Genomic DNA, 20,865 nt, shown 5'->3' with positions numbered 1-20,865 from the left:
AGAGACAGAGAATGGACCAGGTGCTGTGAGTCCGCTAACAGGGTCGGACCCCGAGTTGGCGAGGAGGGGAAACGGAGACGGACTCATGTGGAGCGTCTGATTGACCACCGTTGTTGGTCCCAGGCGGTCCGAGGGGTCGCAGAGTGAAGAAAGGTCCTGAGCTCCAACTTTTTTTGTGCACGAAGAGATTGAACTTTGATAAGTGTGGCACCTTTTATTTTCCTTTCATATTTTATTCTCTATTAATTATATAGTTCCAGTTATATCTATAAACAGTAAATCATTTAATTGTATCTGGTGTATTGTCTGTTATTTGGGCGGGGTGGGGTACATCAGACAGCATCCACACAAACTAATTACCCAGTTTGGCGGGGCCGAGGGCTGTTTCCCTAGACGACAGCGAGCTGAGCGACCCTGAGGCTGGCCAGGGGGGCCCCACACACACACTTATTGTAATTCACAGTTTTACTTTTTCTCTCTTTTATCACGTATTGCATTCTACTGCTGCTGCAAAGTTAGCAAATTTCACAACATATGCCAGTCATATTAACCTGATTCTGATCTGTCTTGTGTGGAGTAACCTGTTGTGCCTGCGTATTGTATTCTGCTTTCAGAAACCCATTTCCACTGCAGTGTCAGATGCAGAGTGCAGCGTGCAGCATGCATTTTGGGCAATGGACAGAGAATAAATCTGTACTCCAATGAATTAAGGGCATTTGAATCAAGGTTTTAAAGTAGAAGATGATGGAACACAACTGGATAGGTGATGACATGGAGTGATCGAAGGATCAAACATCTCCTGATGCAATTAGTTGCAAGGCAAGTGTATATAGAGTTGATGTCCTATTTTTATCCTTAAGATGCAAATACAAATGCCAGAGGACAGCACACACTCCCAAAATAGTCTCAACCCCCACCTCTGATTGCAAGGCTATTAACACACACTCAGCCATTTGTTAGTGGGAGCACTTCAAAAGCATAGTTGACAGCAGACTGAATAATTGCCATCTAGGCCAGCAAGAATATTTAACTATTGCTGACCTAAATGGACCAGTTCCAAACACTCGAAGAGGTTACGGCATCAGTGAAACAATTGTTCATAACTACTTTGAGACAACTCTGCCTGTACATGCTTATACATGTTGAATGTTAAAAGTCAGGCCAGGTGCTGTAAAAAGCACCCTATTATAGATAAGCAGAAGAGATTCTGCAGATGCTGGGAATCCAGAACAACAAACAAAATGCTGGAGGAACTCAGCAGGTCAGGCACCATCTATGGAAATGAATAAGTAGTCGACACTTTGGCCTGACCTGCTGAGTTTTTTAAATTTTTATTTAACAATACAGCGGAGTAGGCCCTTCTCACCACACCACCCCAGTAACCCCACAATGCTGATTAGCTCTAACCTAATCACGGGACGATTTACAATCACCAATTAACCTACCTGGTATGTCTTTGGACTGTGGGAGGAAACCGGAGGACCCAGAGGATTCCACAGGGAGGATTCCTCACAGAACAGCACTGGATTTGAACACTAGGCTCCAGAATGCCCGAGCTGTAATAGCATTACGATAACCACTACACTACCATGGCTTTTCTATTTCAATAGGTACTGCAAGTGGCTGTCCAGAACAAAAGCATTAAGTGGCTCAAGTTTTCTTCAGTCCTTTACTTTTTTTTAATATAAAGGGATTAGTTACTATAACCCTGATGATGGGTCCCAGACCAAAACATCCACTGTTTATTCCTTGCTGCCTGATCTGCTGATTTCCTCTAGAATTTTGTGTGTGTTACTCTGGAATTCCAGCATCTGCAGTGTCTTGTTTTTATAGTTGTCAATTTTTCTGGTCTGCTATTCCAAACAATAAAAACGCTGGGCATTTTTTTTCTAGAAAAACAACAGAACTCGGTCACTTTCTTGCTATAGTTGACGTACTCCACCATGGACGGTCCCAATCCCAGCAGCAAAAGGAGGAAGGCTGGGCATGGGGTCAGCAACCACATCCTGTAAAAACCCAGAGCCCCCATCCTGTAAAAACCCAGAGCTACAGAAATGCTAACTGAAGCTCCAAGGACCTCATCCCTAGGAAAGGAAGGATACCAAGATGATGGGTTACACGAGGGAACAACTTGAAAACCTGGTGCAGGATAGAGGACAATGGCAAACTGCTGTTACCAGAGTCACCAGTAAGGGTTGATGAGCTTAAATAATAGTTCATGTCATTTTCATAGTATTCAGAATCTGTCACTGAACCAAAGGAACCTTATCAGTTCACTTGCATTGCAAAGCAATAGAAAGGTTCTGACAGTTTTGCAACTGGAAGCATACCAGAACAAGTGTTCTCTTCAGCCCAGTTGATCCAAAATGAAGCATTGCATCATAGCAAACCATGAGCAATACTATTTTCTAGAATTAAATTTGTCAGAATGGAATGTTCAACATCCATTGGAGATTATCCATAATGTTTTTATTTCACATTTCACAAAAGGCTCACATTATACTCATTTATATCCAAATGTGGTTTGGTAATTAAAAGGGATTATTTGCCATTAAATTAAATAGTTTAATTCTTTAGTTTTGAAATGCACCAATTAGATTTGGCTAATTAACAAAAACACCCAAATTTAAAAAAAACAATAAAATGTGAAACAAAGCCATTCTCTGAGAATTGTAAAAGGGTTTTCAGTTGATTGAAACCAACTCTTTAGCCCAGTTACTCTAAACGGAAGCATTGCATCAGAGCAAACTATGAACAATAAACAAACTTTCACAAACTTTCTGAAGTTTAACCTATTATATCCGAATGTACACTTACTATCCGAATGTACACTTTTTGCTGTCAATGGAACTGACTCAGGCAACTCGAACAGCTTATTCCTTTTGCTCCAGATTCTAGTGTCTTCAGTCTCTGTAGAATTGACTGCTAGGCTGAGTATTATCTATTTTAAGTCTGTTGTGCTCCAGCTAGTTCCTCAACCAGAATTCATAATACTGAAGTTTCTGGTCTAGACTTCAATATTCCACCACTATTTTGTCAAAAAATGTTAAGGTTACCTCCTCTGGAATGCTCCCCACCCCACCCCAACACAAGGTCGATTATTGCCATTTCCCTCATTATCCATCTACATACTGTGCTTGAAACTCTGTTGGCAAGTTTGTAATACACCTCCAAAGTGATAACACTGTTGACCTCTTAATCTCTACCCACATGGGCCCACTGAAGGAGCTGCTGAGGATATCCTCCCTCAGTATTGCCCTCCCTGACTAACCAAGCAATGCCACCTCCTCTGTCTTGACTAAAAATTCTGTATCCCATTGCAAGACTTGCCCAACCTTCAGGCATATCTCACTGATACAACAGAATCAGAGTCTCACATGTTAACTAAAGTTCTGAGTCCATCTACCTTACTAGTTAAGCTCCTTGCATTAAAACAAATGCAAGTTAGATTTGTATTCCACTCTTCAGCCTATTGCACTCACTAACTTTTACCACTATGAGTGGTGATACCCCCTCCCCTCCATCAGAACATTTACTCCGAGTTCTTTCCCCTGTCAACTTACTTTAAACCTCAATAGCACTAGTAAGTTTCCCCACCAGGATGTTGATCCTGATCCAATTTAGATGTAACTAAACTAATCCCTCTTGTACAGGTCCCACCTTCCCCGAAAATAGTCCCAATGACCCACTTCCTTTATTAATTAGGGCACAGGTTATGGGGAGAAGCAGGACAATGAAGTTGTGAGGTGTCATAAATCAGCTATGATGGAATGACAAAGCAGACTCAATGGGCTGAATGGCCTAATTCTGCTCCTGTGTCTTAGGGAAGGTTTAAGACCATACAACCTATTCCCTAAGAAATAGAAACCCAAGATTAATTTGCCAGTATTACTTGTCAGAAACTCAAGCATACAATTTGCATTTCCATGCCCATTACTTTTTAAATAATTTCATAATCTGGGGCGGCTTGTTCATAATTTTTTACGTCCCGGCACTGAAAACCAATACCTTCAATTAAAAGCCTGTCAAGTAAGTAAAGGAGAAATTAAGGCAGTGATGTCATGTTAACCAAAATTTAAAAGCACATTCCAATCCACTAAGGTCCTCATGAACTGAGATTGACCTCAAGCTTGCATTCCCTTTCTCCTTACAGTAATTAGACACAGTGGCATAAAAGGGCCAGGCAAAGGTAATCAAATTTCTACCTTGTAATAGTATAATGAATAGGTAAACCACATTTCATTTAACACTCCGTGAGCAAAGCCAAAGATGATGAACAGGAATGCAACAAAATTGAAAAAATACTTTGAAGATCAAACAAAAAGATAACAAATATTACAAAGTACATAAGTGGTTCTCAAACTGATTTGGTCATGATGTGGCTTATCTTACAGAAAAGGCATCCGATCTTAAAGAAGCATATGTGTTCAAAGCAGCCATAGCAGCCTACTACTCCAAGGAAACTGTTTGCTTGCACTTTATATGAGATTACATTTGTACTAAAAGAATTACAACTTATCATTATCCATATTTTTTAAGTTCTTTAATAGTTGGTATTGGTGACAAGGGTATTATTTAAGCTGCTTTTCTTGAAACTGAACAGTCAAAATGGTCAAGGTGCTGGTACATGCTTATAATTGTTTCCAGCAGTCTCATGCCAGTAAATGACAGAACAATGACATTATAAAATGTGCGTTATCACCTAGGCCACACACAGATGGACTGCACGATTTCTCCCCGAAGTACATTAGTGAGAACACTTGTATTATAATAACCGCATGGTCTCCAAAAACCTGAAAATGGGACTTAAGTACAAAAACTTTGTATGGGGCTTAAACAACTATTCACGGCCTCTGGATAAGCAGTCGCACTACTGAACCTGATTGATTCTTCTCCATAATTGCTTGAACTTCCAAATTAAATCCGCTTATTAATTCCCATCCGTCCTCATTATCTGAAAGGAACTTGGGAGGTCAGGGAAATAATTAGAGGACCTGAAAAAAAGATTAGTGGAAAGTTGGAGGTGGAGGGCGGGGTCAGTGGATGAGACGGAAGCAGGACTGGAGTTCAGAGCAATTTTTCCATGGAGGATAGTGGAGAGGAGGGTAGGGGAATCTGTTCAAGGGCTATCCAAGTTACTTTGCAATTTAATTTCTAAACTGGAGTACTGCATTCAAATTTTAGCCACTGCACCGAGAGATGAAACCAAGGTAGACATCCCACCTCTCCTGGAACTTCTGGGAGTCTCCCGCATATTAATAGTGGCTCCCTGATGCCCGCAAATTACATACAATATCACGGAAATCAATTTTTTTGAGAGCAAGCAGGAGAAAAGCAAGAGAGAGCGCGAGCGAGGGCGAGAGAGCTTGAGAGTACGCGAGCGACCACGAGAGAGAGAGAACGCGCGTGAGTGCACCATGGCAGAGTGTTCCAATAAAAATAAAACATACGTCACCCCAGACTACACTAAAGTGTACCCCTGCCTAATAGGGGTCAAAATAATGACAGTGTTTCTATTGCCCATGGTGGGTTAAGACTGTAAAAGACGTGTTGAGGTCAGTTTAACAGGTGTCATTCATTCATTAGCATAGCTAACGTTATTTAAACTAGCTGGCCAGCTGCAAAGGAGCTACTCTATTGCAGACATCCCACCTCTCCCGGGAGTCTCCCGCAAATTGATGGTGCTACCTCCCTGAAATCAGTTTTTGCAGGGTGGGATGTCTGCCAAGGGCTTGCGAGAGGTTGCGGAAAGCTATTCATGATAGGTCCCAGAGTGGAAACTCCAATTCCATGTGTAAGTAAGTGACAGTTGTACTGCAGATGATTAGAAGATGCCTTTGAAATCAGAGAGTTGGAACAGAGTGAAGAGAGGAAATTATTCCCATTGGTAGAATGCTTCTGAACCAAAGCCCATCGATATAAAGTGATTGGCAAAGGAGCCAGAGGTAACTCAAAGAAAAGTTTTCATCTGCATATTGAGTGACTCATCAAAACTCACCATCATAAAGTGATGGTGCGCATACAGAAACTGATGTTTCCAAAGGAGAGATTCAGGTACTCACTCCATATACACACACGATCAGGGTAACATTTCTCTGCTATATTTAGGAACTTCTGGGCCAGAATATGTTCAAAAGCCTCCAAGGTATAACACCCCTATTGTATCTGGTTTCTGTTACTTTTCATTTCATTTTCGCTCTATCATCCAATGAAAGTAATTCCTGCAAATAATTCACAAACCGATAACTCTGAACAGTTCACTGGACTTACATTCAAACCATGCAAAAATAAAGGCTTCTCAATTAATTACAATATAAAGACTACAACTATGATTCCATCTTGGTAGAGATGCACAGCATTGTAGAACTGAATTATAGTGTAACCATATACCAGGCTATCTCTGCCTTGATGCAAAATCCAATGGTTAAAATATTAATGCTGTTTGATCAGTTATCCTGCAACACATTCAACCCATTTCAACAAAATTCTTCTAAAGTTATTAATACTCAAATTCATATGGCTATATTTAAAATGTAATGCTGGGTACAGGATCACAAGCAACCCTTGTCATTTAAAGATCATACCTTTTGAAGTGCAACTTTTCTTCTGTGCAGTGAGTGGTACTACTTGCACTGGCTGTATTTTACTCAAGGTCCCTTCACTTCCAGTCCTCTTTAGCTTTTGACCCAAGCCAATAGTCTTGGCTTTGTGGCTGGAATCTTCCTTCCTTTCTGTACAGAGCTTCGAGGCAGCACTGACTGACGAGGGTCTGGCCAGTCGCGAGGGCTTGGACATTTTTCTGCACTTTTCCTTCTTGCTACAATATTCTCCGTTCACAGGCTCCACAACCAAAACAAAGTCCTGCAGGCATATTCTAGATACAAATGATCAGAGGGGAGTGCATGGTTCAACTGAACTGAAATTCAGTGAAATAGTAGAAGATCACTGATAGAAACAAAAAGGCACTGTGTGATTTCACAGACAGTTTATCAGACCTGTGGAATGTAGATGTGTTGGGATGAAGTCTATGACTAGTCTGCTACTGGTGGGTCTCACAGTGTACTGGGAACAGATGCTCTGTCAGATATTATTAAACCCCAAAACAAGCAGAGACTAGACACGGATCAGCACCAAAGCATACCAGGAATTTCACCTTCACTGGCCTCCTCAGGTATGACAGGAAAAAATAAACCAGATGTAAAGTTAGAAAGCAATGAATCATCATTTATTGCACCAGTCCAGCTGCCACAAATCAACTACAAAGTTGTTCTTTCAACATCTTCTGTTACTGCACTCAACAAAATTCAGATTTACTCTGTAATTATCAAATGCTTGCTTCTGCCAACATTAAGCTGTGCACAGCTACGGTCATAAAAACATGCAACTGGATGCAATCACGCTGGAAATTTCAGATTTACAGAAAGGCTATGTTTGAAAAACAGTGTCTATATGGATTTTAATCTTTTAAAAAAATCCAGATTGGTCCATTGATCGTGCTGATATTCCTTAACATTTTGTCACATAATTAAACAGCTCACTGAAAGCCAAGAAAAACTAACATCCAGGATTTTGCTACAAGAAGCATCAAACCTTAAGTTAATGATTTTTAGAAATTAAAATTACTCAAAATACAAAGGCGTTCTCAATGAGATTCATTGCCTCTTTGTAATGAAAGTGAATTGCTGTAAATATTTGACAAGTTAAATATTTAGTGGCAACATTGACATTTCATATGTTCACTCTGAAAAGATATAGTTAACAGCAAATTCAATCTGCTTTTAACTTTATCCTTGATTTCTTTTGAAAAAGCAGAGTACTTCCTTGTTAGTGGGAAGGTTTGTTTTTAAACCAATAATTAAGGTTTCAGATTTGCCCATTAATGTCACTGGAAAAGCTCATTTGTTCCTCAGACACCTTTTGAAATCATACCAACCTTAACGGCAATGATTGCGGTAGTTTTTTCATTAACCTTTTAAGGTCTGATGCTTCTCGTATCAAAACCCTGGATATTAGTTGCTTATTTTGTTTTCAGAGAACAGTTTAATCTTTAGAACATGTTGCAATTAAGGAAATATCGGCATGATCAATTAACCCATTTGTATTTTTCTTGCCATCAAAAGCTGCATTGCTTTTTTAAAAAAAAATCCTTTCTGTAAATCTAAAATTACCAGCATGTCGTCACCCGTAACAAATTTGAAATACACACTTGGGGTGACAGGGTATTAGAGTCCAATAGCAAGGGAGAAAAACTAATGCACAGCATGCTTTTGAAATGCATGGGACCAGAGTCAGATGAAATCAAAGGGTCAGCATAGCAAGGAAAATGTACCAGTGACCAGAAAGAAAACTAATTTAGTGAGCAATCTGACAAGGTAGACTAAAAAGCCTTTTTTGTGAAAATTATATTATCGTGACAGGTTTGGGGTTGAAAGAGGAAGGCAAGAATAAATTCTACCTCTGTGCTCATTACAAATAATTCAAAGTGGCACATACCAATCCTCGGAGGGATCAGAAGTGGAGAGAGAGTGAGCAGTTTCAAGTTCCTGGGTGTCAAGATCTCTGAGGATCTAACCTGGTCCCAACATATTGATTTAGTTACAGTATAAAGAAGGCAAGACAGCAGGTATATTTTATTAGAAGTTTGAAGAGATTTGGCATGTGAACAAATACACTCAAAAACTTCTATATTTGTACTGTGGAGAGCATTCTGACAGGCTGCATCACTGTCTGGTATGGAGGGGCTACTGAACAGGACCGAAAGAAGCTGCAGAAGGTTGTAAATCTAGTCAGCTCCATCCTGGGCACTAACCTACAAAGTACCCAGGACATCTTTAGGGAGCAGTGTCTCAGAAAGGCAGCATCCATTATTAAAGACGTCCAGCACCCAGGGCATGCCCTTTTCTCACTGTTACTATCAGGTAGGAGGTACAGAAGCCTGAAGGCACACACTCAGCGATTCAGGAACAGCTTCTTCCCCTCTGCCACCCGATTCCTGAATGGACTTTGAAGCTTTGGACACTACCTCACTTTAAAAAATGTACAGTATTTCTCTTTTTGCACATTTTTAAATAATCTATTCAATATGTGTAATTTACTTGTTTATTATGTTTTATTTTATTTATTATTACCTTTTTTCCCCCCATCTCTGCTAGATTATGTATTGCATTGAATTGCTGCAGCTGCTAAGTTAACAAATTTTAAGTCACATGCTGATGATAATAAACCTGATTCTGATTCTGAAATATGACTTTATTGAGCACATTTAACTGAATTACTAGGATGGCTTGCAGAGCCAGACCATGTTCTGCCTGAGGTAGAAGACCATAAGATATAGGAGCAGAATTAGGCCACCTGGCCCATCGAGTCTGCTCCACCTTCAATCATGGCTGATCCTTTTTGTCCCCCTCCTCTCCTCAACCCCAGTTCCTGCCCTTCTCCCCATAACCTTTAATGCCATGTCCAATCAAGAACCTATCAATCTCTGCCTTAAATACACCCAACGACCTGGCCTCCACAGCTGCATGTGGCAAACATATTCCATAAATTCACCACCCTTTGGCTGAAGAAATTTCTCCGCATCTCTGTTTCGAAAGGGGGCTCCTCTGATGTGAGGCTGTGCCCTCTTGTCCTAGATTCTCCCACCAAGGGAAACATCCTTTCCACATCTACAGTCTAGACCTTTCAACATTAGAAAGGTTTTGATGAGATACCCCTCATTCTTCTGAATTCCAGAAAATAGACACAGAGCCATCAAATATTCCTCGTATGATAACCCTTTCATTCCCCAAATCATCCTCAAGAAGCTCCTCTGAATCCTCTCCAATGCCAGCACATCTTTTCTAATAAACTGTTCACAATCTTAAGGTGAAGCCTCACCAGTGCCTTATAAAGCTTCAGCATCACATCGTTGCTCTTGTATTCTAGACCTCTTGAAATTAATGCTAACATAGCATTTGCCATCCTCACTACCGAATCTACCTGCAAGTTAATCTTCAGGGTGTTCTGCACAAGGACTCCCAAGTCCCTCTGCATCTCAGATTCCTGGGATTTTCTCCCAGTTTAGAAAATAGTCCACACATTTACTTCTACTACCAAAGTGCATGACCATGCATTTTCTAACATTGTATTTCATTAGCCACTTTCTTGCCCATTGTCCTAATCAGTCCAAGTCCTTCTGCATCTTACTCATTTCCTCAACACTACCTGCCCCTCCATCAATATTCATATCATCTACAAACTTGGCAACAAAGCCATCTATTCCATCATCTAAGTCATTTATATGGAGCTTAAAAAGAAGTGGTCCCAACAACGACCCCTGCAAAGCACACTAGTCACTGGCAGCCAACCAGAAAAGGATCATTTCATAAACATTTCTAAAAATTTTCTAAATATCAGGTGAATAGCTTACGGGAACTGATTCTTTTCCAGCAAAAGGTCCAGGAAATAAACATTGCCAAACAGAAAATAACCAATTAATACTTTTAAGAACAAGGATGTAGAAAATCATTTGGTATAGAGTGGAACAGAGTTAAAGCTTAGCCTGACTGTTTAGCACATTCTTAAGAAGCCTAATTATGGGCCGGCTAGTGGCACAATGACATCAGCACCGGACTCTGGAATGGAGGTTCCCGGGTTCGAACCCAGCTGGGTCTGCTTCCAAGTACGCTTTCCATCCGTGCTGGGCTGAGTGCCGAGGTCGCGTCTCGAGCTCATAAAATAAAGGGAAAAATACTGCGAAATGTCTATGTGAGGAGTGACGCACCACACAGTCTCTTTCTCTCGCTCTGCGCCTTGTAAAGGCATGAAAAAGACATCGTCCTGCCAACATCGCACACGCACAGACGCATGCACGCGCCAAAAAAAAGCCTAATTTTTTTTTATGATTCTGATCAATGAAGCAGCACTGATGCAGCAGGTAGTGCTGGAGCCAGACAACTTCAGTAACCCGGGTTTGATCCTAACTGCAGGAGTTGCTCATGGGGGGTTTATGGCTAAACCCTCGTGTCTGCGTAGGTCGTCTCCTGTCTGCACTTCTCTGTGTGTTTCAATTCCCTTTCAGTTACCAAATATGTGCTGCCTGTCACTGCGAATTGCCCCTTGTGACTAGGTGAGTGACTAGCAAAATGGAGGAGTTGATGAACAAATGAAAGAGAATAGGTTATTTGGAGACAAGTGGGGAAATGGGACTGATGGGAGTGCTCTGAGAGCCAACACAACCCAATGGGCCAAATAGCCTCATACATTGTTTAAAAAAAAAGTTTAAAGTGTATTTATTATCAAAGTATGTATACTATATACAACCTTGAGATTTGTCTTGCAGGCAAATAAAACAAAGAACCCCAATAGAATCCATTAAAGACAGTCAAACTTCCAACGTGCAGAAAAAAAGCAAATCGTGCAAACAAATAACATTCAGAAATAAAGTTCACAAAAGTGAGTCCTCAGCCAGGAAGTCAGTCATCACTGCAGCCAATTCAGGAGCCCATTAGTTGCAGGCCATAGGCTCAGTTCAGCACAGAGATGAGTAAAACTTGCAGAACAGCGAGCTGAATATCGGCCCATACCTTGCCTCCAGCACTGACACCGTGACCTTTTCAATCTGGCTTGGCACTCGAATTGGCCAAAACTGGAGTCATTCCTCAATCTCAGGTCTGGGTCTAACCACTTCAATACACTCTTGAGTCTGGGCCCTGCCATCTTGATTCAGCCTGTACCAAATTTTCCAATTCAGTCCAGCGCTTAAACTGGTCGAACCTCGGTTCTCTCCTCAGTCTCGGGCCCAGGCCATGTCCCCTCTGTTCTACCACTCTGAATTGCCTCCAGTTCTGGTCCAACAATGGCCAAACATTGGCTCAATCAGCTCTCTCAGGCCCGAGGCCTCGCTGCCTCAATTCAGCCCATGCATGCCACGCCACAATCATCCTGCACCTTCTAAACTTGAGTATGCCAAGTATGAAAAACATTACACTTACTAGCAAGTACAAAATATTCTGAGAGAGATTTTGTTTGTAAATTAAAGAACTTTTTTAACTACAATAACTTGCTTTAATCAACAGTCTTAAGGACTGTCAGGGCTTCATATAACCATGGATGAACCAATAATCTGTACTGTTGTGCATCAAGTACACAAGAGAAATCTGGATGAAGATCAGTTATTTCTTTGATTTTAATCAAGAATCAGAAGAGAACAGGAATCAACAATGTGATTACAGGTGACAAACCTTTGTTTTGCTCCATCTGAAAGACAGACAGTTCATTCATCCCAAATGAAAATTACAACATCACAGTAGCATTACAACTGCACAGATATACAAGAGAAAAAAGAATAAAAAAAAAATAAGCTGCCTTAAACAGTCTAACAGGAGGGGTCGTCACTTCCTCGGCTATAGGTTGACTCATTATAGAGCCTAATGGCTGAGGGGAAGAATGACCTCATATAGCGCTCTTTGGAGCGGCGCGGTTGGAGTACAGTGTCTCCAAATTAAATTGTGGGTTAAAAGGAACCATCCCAAATAAGGCCTTTTAGATTAAGGAATGTCGTCATCTCACCCACTTCAAAGGAGTGTTAGTTAATGGATGATGCGCAGCCAGGGGAAAATCCATCTATTCAACAGAAGCCAAGTATTCAACGTCTACTCAATTACTGCAATTAGCTCAAACTAGGTTTTAAAACCTTAACTGAAAGCTTAGTTGAAGTTCAAGTAAACACCAAAATATTTTTAAAGTACAACGATAACTTAAAACCCACATTCATTACAAAATTACCAACTTGAACCATTTGAACACCAAGCAGCAATTCTCAGTGATATGCAAATCATTCATTACCAAGGTTACAGAATTCTGTAGCAGGATCCAGACCTGAAACAGCAACATCTTTTTCCCCTCCACAGATGCTGCCTGACCGATTCAGTTCCTCCAGCAGTTTGCTCTTGTAGCATTGGATGGGAAAATCTAATGCTGACTTAGTTCCAAAGCTGATTTACTTCCATTTAAAAGGTTGTTCCCAGAAATGTCATATCACAGCAAAGTTAAAAAAGCAAAATAATCTATCTTATTTTTTATGAGTACTATTATTATTGTGTTTGTGCACAGGCTTAACCTGGTTTGTTAAAAATACACCTTTTGGCTACGGTGCTACTAGATGAAGAACAAAACTATAATTAAAATAACGGAACACAACTTGGTCATATAAGGAACACAGTGTGTCAAGACTGTGGCTGGTATGAAATGGAAAAGTAATGATGTTCTACTCATAACCTTCCTACAGGCTACATATAGATCCCCACGGGTTATGTTTCTCGTAATAGCCCTGCAGACAGATTAATGCAAGGGAAATCTTTCTTCGCCCTCAGTTAGCCTCGCAGAAGTAATTGCACACACCAAGACTAAATAACAAGTTTAGAATCATTTTGCTTTGGTAGAACCTGACAAAACACAAAGCTACTCTGAGTAAATATACCCATGCAGCAGGATTTAAAAAAAATTCCAAACCAGCAGATATTATTTTAGATGAATAAACCTTATTGGATGGACTAGATGAGAAACAAAATGCCCATTTTCCAGGGACATTGAACACAAATTCAGAAAAATGCACCCAACTTCACTCAGCAAATTTTATATTTAACAATCTTCCAACCCTACCTAATCAGATCCATTAAGAGAGCCCGCATCTCATTCATAAAATGAAAGTCAACATGAGCCTCCACTGCTAATTTCTAAATCTCAAACAATGCTGTTGCTGAATAAGAGTTCAGAATAAAAATCTTAATTAAAATCACAATGCTGCCTTGCTCTGCATGCACCAATAGCTTGTCAGTGCAATGTTATTATCTTTATCATGCATTGCATCAGAATTTACTGCTTCAAATGTCACATTGTCCAGATGCACAGCCAACTCTCTGAGAAGTTAATAGTCTGGATTTTTTCTTCAAGTTGAGGCAGGGCACCCATGTTACCTGACACCATTCAAGGTCAAGCAAAAATGAAAAAAATCACAACGTTTTCAAAGATAGGAATTAACAGAAAAATAACTGAAAGACAAATCAGCAGACTTTTGGAGAATGTATAAATTCTATAGCAATTCTTTAAAAAAGGCTGCAAGCAGGTACAGCCCATTGCACAGACAATATACGCAGCAGCCGTCTGTCAGCAATTGCTCTCAAGGTTCATTCATGAAGAAAAGCTATTTGGATGAGGAAATACAGCATCCAACCAAATCCACTTCTGTTTACCGGATACAGCGTATACACTGAAAACCACCACAAAGGGAAACAAGGATATTTATTTTAAACTGAGGACCAACATGTTCATCCTTCACAAAAATCAAAAGGTAACCAAACAATTAGAGCCTCACAATGACCCCACCATACACAATTTTCCAATTCTAATTAACTGTCTATTTTATAGGTTAAAATGAAGCCCTTTTTTTTTGAAAAGTCACTGTCAAGTTTTCTCAGGTCAAGTACAGCATGACTGTTTAAAATACAGCCTGTTAATCTTTTATTCAAGTTGCAAACCTGCTGTATTTATGCTCCAGTTATAAGTCTAGCTTCAAGTCAACTCTATTTGAAGAGCTGGGTGTACAAGTTCTTGTGCAATTACTCTTAGTAAGCTTGTCAGACAGGCCTACAAGAATGAATTGTTGCATTAATTACCTGGCTTTCAGGGCTTTGAAACTTATCCATTATGTTCAGCACAACTTCTTAAAAAATGTCTACACATTTCTATTGCTTTGTCTTTAACAGTAAAAGATCAGTTTGTTAAATGTATGACAAACCATTTTTAAATTGCATTATGAATGAATGGATACCGATTCTAGAATACATGTTTTTCAATCCTGTGTGAAGTTTGTATATTCTCTACCCGCTTGGTTGAGCTTGAACCCATCAGATCCTCAAGCGCACCGCCACCTCCTAGCCAGCACTCTATCATTGCCATCCTTCAATCATCTGCACAATGGGATCCCTGTTCCACCCCAAAAGTCTCCTGCCTTTAAAAACTTCTCTTCCAGCCAATAACAGTTACTGTCAGCAAAACTCTCAAATCCAATGCAGGCACCCTGCACCACTTTTTGAGTTCGTACACTTTGCAATTTCGAGCCAATAAATTTCATCAATTAGATTTAGACATCCATCATCAAAACTACATTCCAGTTGTGATCTTCAACTATCTCACAAACTAAGTCAATTTCAAATCAATTGATAGCTTAAAACACGAACACACCTCTTGACATATGCAAATAGACCCAATAGAGGCTGTACCCAGTTGTAAAACAGCTTTCTTTTACCCCCTTAAAATAAATGGTAAATATTGTTTGTAACCACATCTCAATGGAATCTGGAATCATATTGAACTTAGAAGCCACAAGCACATGTCAATTGCAATATTATAACTGTCATTTACTAATAAAGCAATCCTGCAAGGACACTGTCTTTTCCTCACTCAACATCCCCAAAAAGATTACCAAGTTTCTTTTAATTCATGGGCATTCATGTAGGGTTGAGTGACAATTAAACTTGAATTGAAGTTATTGGTTTGCACTGTTGGCAGGTCTCTTTCCTTATACTGAACAACACTGAACTTCAGATGTTGCGTGTCACAGGCAAGTGTTTTTTGGCCAAAGACATATATCTGAAGGTAAGAAAGATTCAACATAAATAATGTTCTTTTTACCATCACACTGATTCACAGCAGTGAAGCTCACTGTGAATGAACAGGGGTAGGGAGCAGATGAAAAGGGCAAGCATTAGAACACAAATTCAAATGATTAGAGACGACACATCAATTCCCCATACTACGAATTTATTACAGACTCAGGGAAAGTTTCCACCAGGCTACTTTTGCGCAGGTTTTGTGATTGCACAGGGGAGGTCAACAGCTCAGACTTAGTGACATGTGGGCTCTGCAAAGGCAGCGAGAATGAAATGAGATAAGCCATGCCAGGCATTGGCATTTCTAGGAATACGATGGAATCACTAACTGATGGAGTAAGAACAGCCCAAAAATCAATGGAACTGAATAGAAACATAGAAAATAGGTGCAGGAGTAGGCCATTCGGCCCTTTGAGCCTGCACCGCCATTTATTATGATCATGGCTGATCATCCAACTCAGAACCCCGCCCCAGCCTTCCCTCCATACCCCCTGACCCCCGTAGCCACAAGGGCCATATCTAACTCCCTCTTAAATATAGCTAATGAACTGGCCTCAACTGTTTCCTGTGGCAGAGAATTCCACAGATTCACCACTCTCTGTGTGAAGAAGTTTTTCCTAATCTCGGTCCTAAAAGGCTTCCCCTCTATCCTCAAACTGTGGCCCCTCGTTCTGGACTTCCCCAACATCGGGAACAATCTTCCTGCATCTAGCCTGTCCAATCCCTTTAGGATCTTATACGTTTCAATCAGATCCCCCCTCAATCTTCTAAATTCCAACGAGTACAAGCCCAGTTCATCCAGTCTTTCTTCATATGAAAGTTCTGCCATCCCAGGAATCAATCTGGTGAACCTTCTTTGTACTCCCTCTATGGCAAGGATGTCTTTCCTCAGGTTAGGGGACCAAAACTGCACACAATACTCCAGGTGTGGTCTCACCAAGGCCTTGTACAACTGCAGTAGTACCTCCCTGCTCCTGTACTCGAATCCTCTCGCTATAAATGCCAGCATACCATTCGCCTTTTTCACCGCCTGCTGTACCTGCATGCCCACTTTCAATGACTGGTGTATAATGACACCCAGGTCTCGTTGCACCTCCCCTTTTCCTAATCGGCCACCATTCAGATAATAATCTGTTTTCCTATTTTTGTCACCAAAGTGGATAACTTCACATTTATCCACATTAAATTGCATCTGCCATGAATTTGCCCACTCACCCAACCTATCCAAGTCACCCTGCATCCTCTTAGCATCCTCCTCACAGCTAACACTGCCACCCAGCTTCGTGTCATCCGCAAACTTGGAGATGCTGCATTTAATTCCCTCATCCAAGTCATTAATATATATTGTAAACAACTGGGGTCCCAGCACTGAGCCTTGCGGTACCCCACTAGTCACTGCCTGCCATTCTGAAAAGGTCCCGTTTATTCCCACTCTTTGCTTCCTGTCTGCTAACCAACTCTCCACCCACACCAATACCTTACCCCCAATACCGTGTGCTTTAAGTTTGCACACTAATCTCCTGTGTGGGACCTTGTCAAAAGCATTTTGAAAATCCAAATATACCACATCCACTGGTTCTCCCCTATCCACACTACTAGTTACATCTTTCTACGTACTTTAATGTTTCTACGTACTCCACGTAGTAACTTTCCTTCCTTGTGAACAATTCTTGATGCTAACAATCAAAATCTACAAGTTTGAAAAACAAAATGATGAAAGTCTCCAACCCTAAGCAGGCAGAGAACTACTTGTCTATAAAGGGTCACATTCAAAATATAACATTTTAAATGACTTTCACCAAAATTCCTACAGCAATGTAAAAAAAATCTTCTAAACACCAAATGTAGTCTAAATTTAACAGTTTGCATGAAGCGGTGTTAACAATTGATTAGATAACCATCTGTGCCCATTAGTAGATCAATAAAACTTCATACAAGATCTCTCTGGAAGATTCAAGTGCAATAAATTTTAGAAGTTGCTATTTTTAAAACTAAATTACTACAAAAGAAAGAAAATGTTCCGGCACTTTCAAATAATATTCTAGGCAAGCTCAAAGAAAGTGAACCTTTAAACAATTATGGTAGTTTTTTGCAACCCTACTCCGACATCTTCCAAGGTTAATGGTGTATAATGCCACAATAAATCCACCAGGGGATGTACTATACAATTCCAAGGAACAGGACAAATATAGCCGACATCTTTAAAATTTGCAAGGCTAAATTTCTATGATTTCACATTTTAACAATCCTTGAATTTAGAACACTGCAGTAAAGTGGATACAATAGGATTACATAGTGGTCAGATTACCTGCCCAAATCCAGAAGCATGAGTTTAAGTTCTGCAATATCAGTCTGGATATTTAAAAAGGCGTAATTCATTGAAAAATTAGGTCCTTTTGTGTAAAAGAACTCTGCCATCCTTGCATGGCTTGGCCTAGAGGTGATTCCAAACTGACCAAGATAGTTAAATATTAACTACGTCAATTTAAAGGCATTAGAACATAACAAATAGGAGCAGGAGTAAGCCATCGAGCTCAGCGAACCTGCTCAGCCATTCAATAAGATAATGGACTCAGTTTCATCTACCTGCCTTTTCCCCACAGATTTGAATTCCACTATGTAAAGATCTATTTAAAGTGCCGATAAAAAGGATTCATGTTTTATTGTTTTACAACATTGAGTCACAGTGGATTTAATTTGGCTTTTTTGACAATGATCAACAAAAAAGACTCTTTCATGTCAAAGTGAAAATTTTTCTACAAATGAGTCTAAATTTATTAAAGCTTAGAAATAAAATAAATGACTGCATAATTACTCACCCTCTTCAAGTTGGTATTCAGTAGATGCACCTTTGGCAGCAATTTCAGCCTTGAGTCTGTGTATATAGGTCTCTGTCAGCTTTGCACATCAGGGCACTGCAATTATTCCCCATTCTTCTTTACAAAACTGCTCAAGCTCTGTCAGATGGCATGGGGATTGTGAGTGAACACCCCCTTTTAAGTCCAGCCACAAATTCTCAATTGGATTGAGGTCTGGACTCTGACTTGGCCACTCTAGGATATTAACTTTGTTGTTTTTCAAACCATTCCTATGTAGATTTGATTTTATGCTTGGGGCCATTGTCTTGCTGGGGAAAAAAAATTTCTCCCAAGGCACAGCTCTCTTGCAGGCTCCAAGATTTCCCTGTATGTTGCTGCATTTATTTTACCCTCTACCTTCACAAGTACCCCCACAGCATGATGCAGCTACCACCATGCTTCACGGTAGAGATGGTGCGTTTTTGATGATGTGCATAGTGGTTAGTCTGATGACCAAAATGCTCAATTCTGACCATAGAACCTTCTTCCAGCTGACTTCAGAGTCTCCCACATGCCTTCTGGAAAACTAGCTGAGATTTCATGTGAGTTTTCTTCAATGGTGCATTCCCTTTGCCACTCTCCCATAAAGCTACAACTGGTAAAGCACCTGGGCAACAGCTGTCTACACAGTTTCTCCCATCTCAGCCACTGAAGCTTCCAACTCCTCTGGAGTGGTCATAGATCTTCTGGTGGCCTCTCTCACTGGCCCCCTTCTTGCACGGTCACTCAGTTTTTGAGGATGGCCTGCTCTAGGCCAGATTTACAGCTGTGCCATATTCGTTCCATTTCTTGATGATTGACTGAAATGTACTCCAAGGGATATTCAGTCACTTGGAAATTTTTTTGTATCCATCTCCTGACTTGTGCTTTTCAATAACCTTTTTGCGGTGTTACTATAGAGTGTTGTCTTCATGATGTAGTTTTTGCTAGGATACTGGCTCACCAGTAGTTGGACCTTCCAGATACAGGTGTATTTTTACCACAATCAATCGAAACATCTTGACTGCACACAGGTGATAACCATTTAATTAATCTTATGACTTCTAAAAACAATTGGCTGCACCAGTGATGACTTTGTGTGTCATTTTAAAAGGGGTGAACGCTTCTGCAATAATTTTGTGTTTTATAATTGTAATTAAGTTAATCATTTTGTAGAGATCTGGTTTCATAAGAGTCTTTTTCTGTTGATCAGTGTTAAAAAAAGCCAAATTAAATACACAGTGATCCAATGTTGTAAAACAATAAATCATGAAAACTTCCAAGGGGGTGGACAGTTTTTATAGGCACTGTAACTGTGTCCGAAATATATTAAGGAGGTTGCCTCCATTGCATCCCTAGGCGAAGAATTCCATAGATTTACTACTTTCTGGGAAAGGCAGTTTCTCCTCATCTCCACCTTGAATCCATTCACCCAACTGTGTCACCTGTTCTAGTTCACTTACCAGTGGAAACAACTTTACTGCCTCTATCTTATCTACCCCATTCATAATTTTATGTTCCTACATAGTATCGCCCTTGGCGACTCATTCTCCCCTCACTCTAAATCCCGCATCACCAAAATCAACCTGATGAACCACATCTCTATTGCCTCCAAAACAGGGGTATTTTTTCACAAGTAAGAACACCAGAACAGCATGCAGTACTCCATGTGTGGCCGCACCAGTACCCTGTACATTTGCAGCATAATCTCAGTCTTAAATTCAATTTCTCTGGCAATAAAGGCCAACAGTCAATTTGCCTTCTTGATAATCTGATAGTGCTGGCAACATACAGTAATATTTTGCAGGCAGCTCACAAAACTGCTAGATACACTTCTTCTGAATTACGACCACTGAGATCCACACCCTGTAATTTCCCTTTAAGAAATGTATGTACCTTTGAACTGCCTAAAGTTTAGGTCCTAACTGGAGTAGAGATTTTCTGATCTCGAGGGACTCGACAAACTTGATGCTCAAGAATGCAGGTACAGCTATCGCTGGGGCAGCCATTGCTGGAGACAGACACTTCATTGTGTCCGGGGAATAGAAAGTGAACCCGTGCTCGGCTCCATGACTCCAAACCGATTAGAACATCAAGTCAGTTTAAAATCATTGAGGGCAAGAGCGAAAGACAAACAGTTATTCAGCACCGTCTGCCTGTGTTTGACCTGTCTCTCTCTCTTCCTGCTGCTACCATCGGGCGGGAAATGCAGGAGTCTTGGGTCCCACGCCACCAGGTTCAGGAGCAGCTGTTGCCCTGCAGCCGTAGAGCTCCTGAACCGGCTTCACACTCCTCAGCATGAACTTTCTGTCTGGTTTTCAGGGACTCTGCAGCTCTTGTGCTACTTGCTATGTTTCTTTTAAACTTAGTGTTTACTA

The 20,865-nt window shown here is 40.5% G+C and overlaps 1 protein-coding gene across 6 annotated transcripts in view; it reads right to left on the bottom strand.

The window, feature by feature from the left end:
* The window catches only part of LOC140195483 (sickle tail protein), a 696,918-nt gene that overhangs the window by 568,501 nt on the left and 107,552 nt on the right, over positions 1-20,865 (bottom strand). For 2 of the 6 annotated variants that reach the window (XM_072253833.1, XM_072253834.1), the window contains exon 1: positions 6,585-6,838. The exons of 1 other annotated variant lie outside the window; for it this stretch is intronic. In XM_072253833.1, the coding sequence (XP_072109934.1) occupies positions 6,585-6,795 (211 nt within the window). In that variant the 5' untranslated portion in view covers positions 6,796-6,838. Of the gene's footprint in view, positions 1-6,584; positions 6,841-20,865 lie in introns of those variants that run through there. 3 more of the 6 variants (XM_072253848.1, XM_072253849.1, XM_072253840.1) reach the window with 2 other exon arrangements.

This window comes from Mobula birostris, chromosome 3 (assembly GCF_030028105.1).
Source record: "Mobula birostris isolate sMobBir1 chromosome 3, sMobBir1.hap1, whole genome shotgun sequence".
Taxonomy (NCBI): Eukaryota; Metazoa; Chordata; class Chondrichthyes; order Myliobatiformes; family Myliobatidae; genus Mobula; species Mobula birostris.
This window is presented reverse-complemented; position numbering and strand designations above follow the sequence as displayed.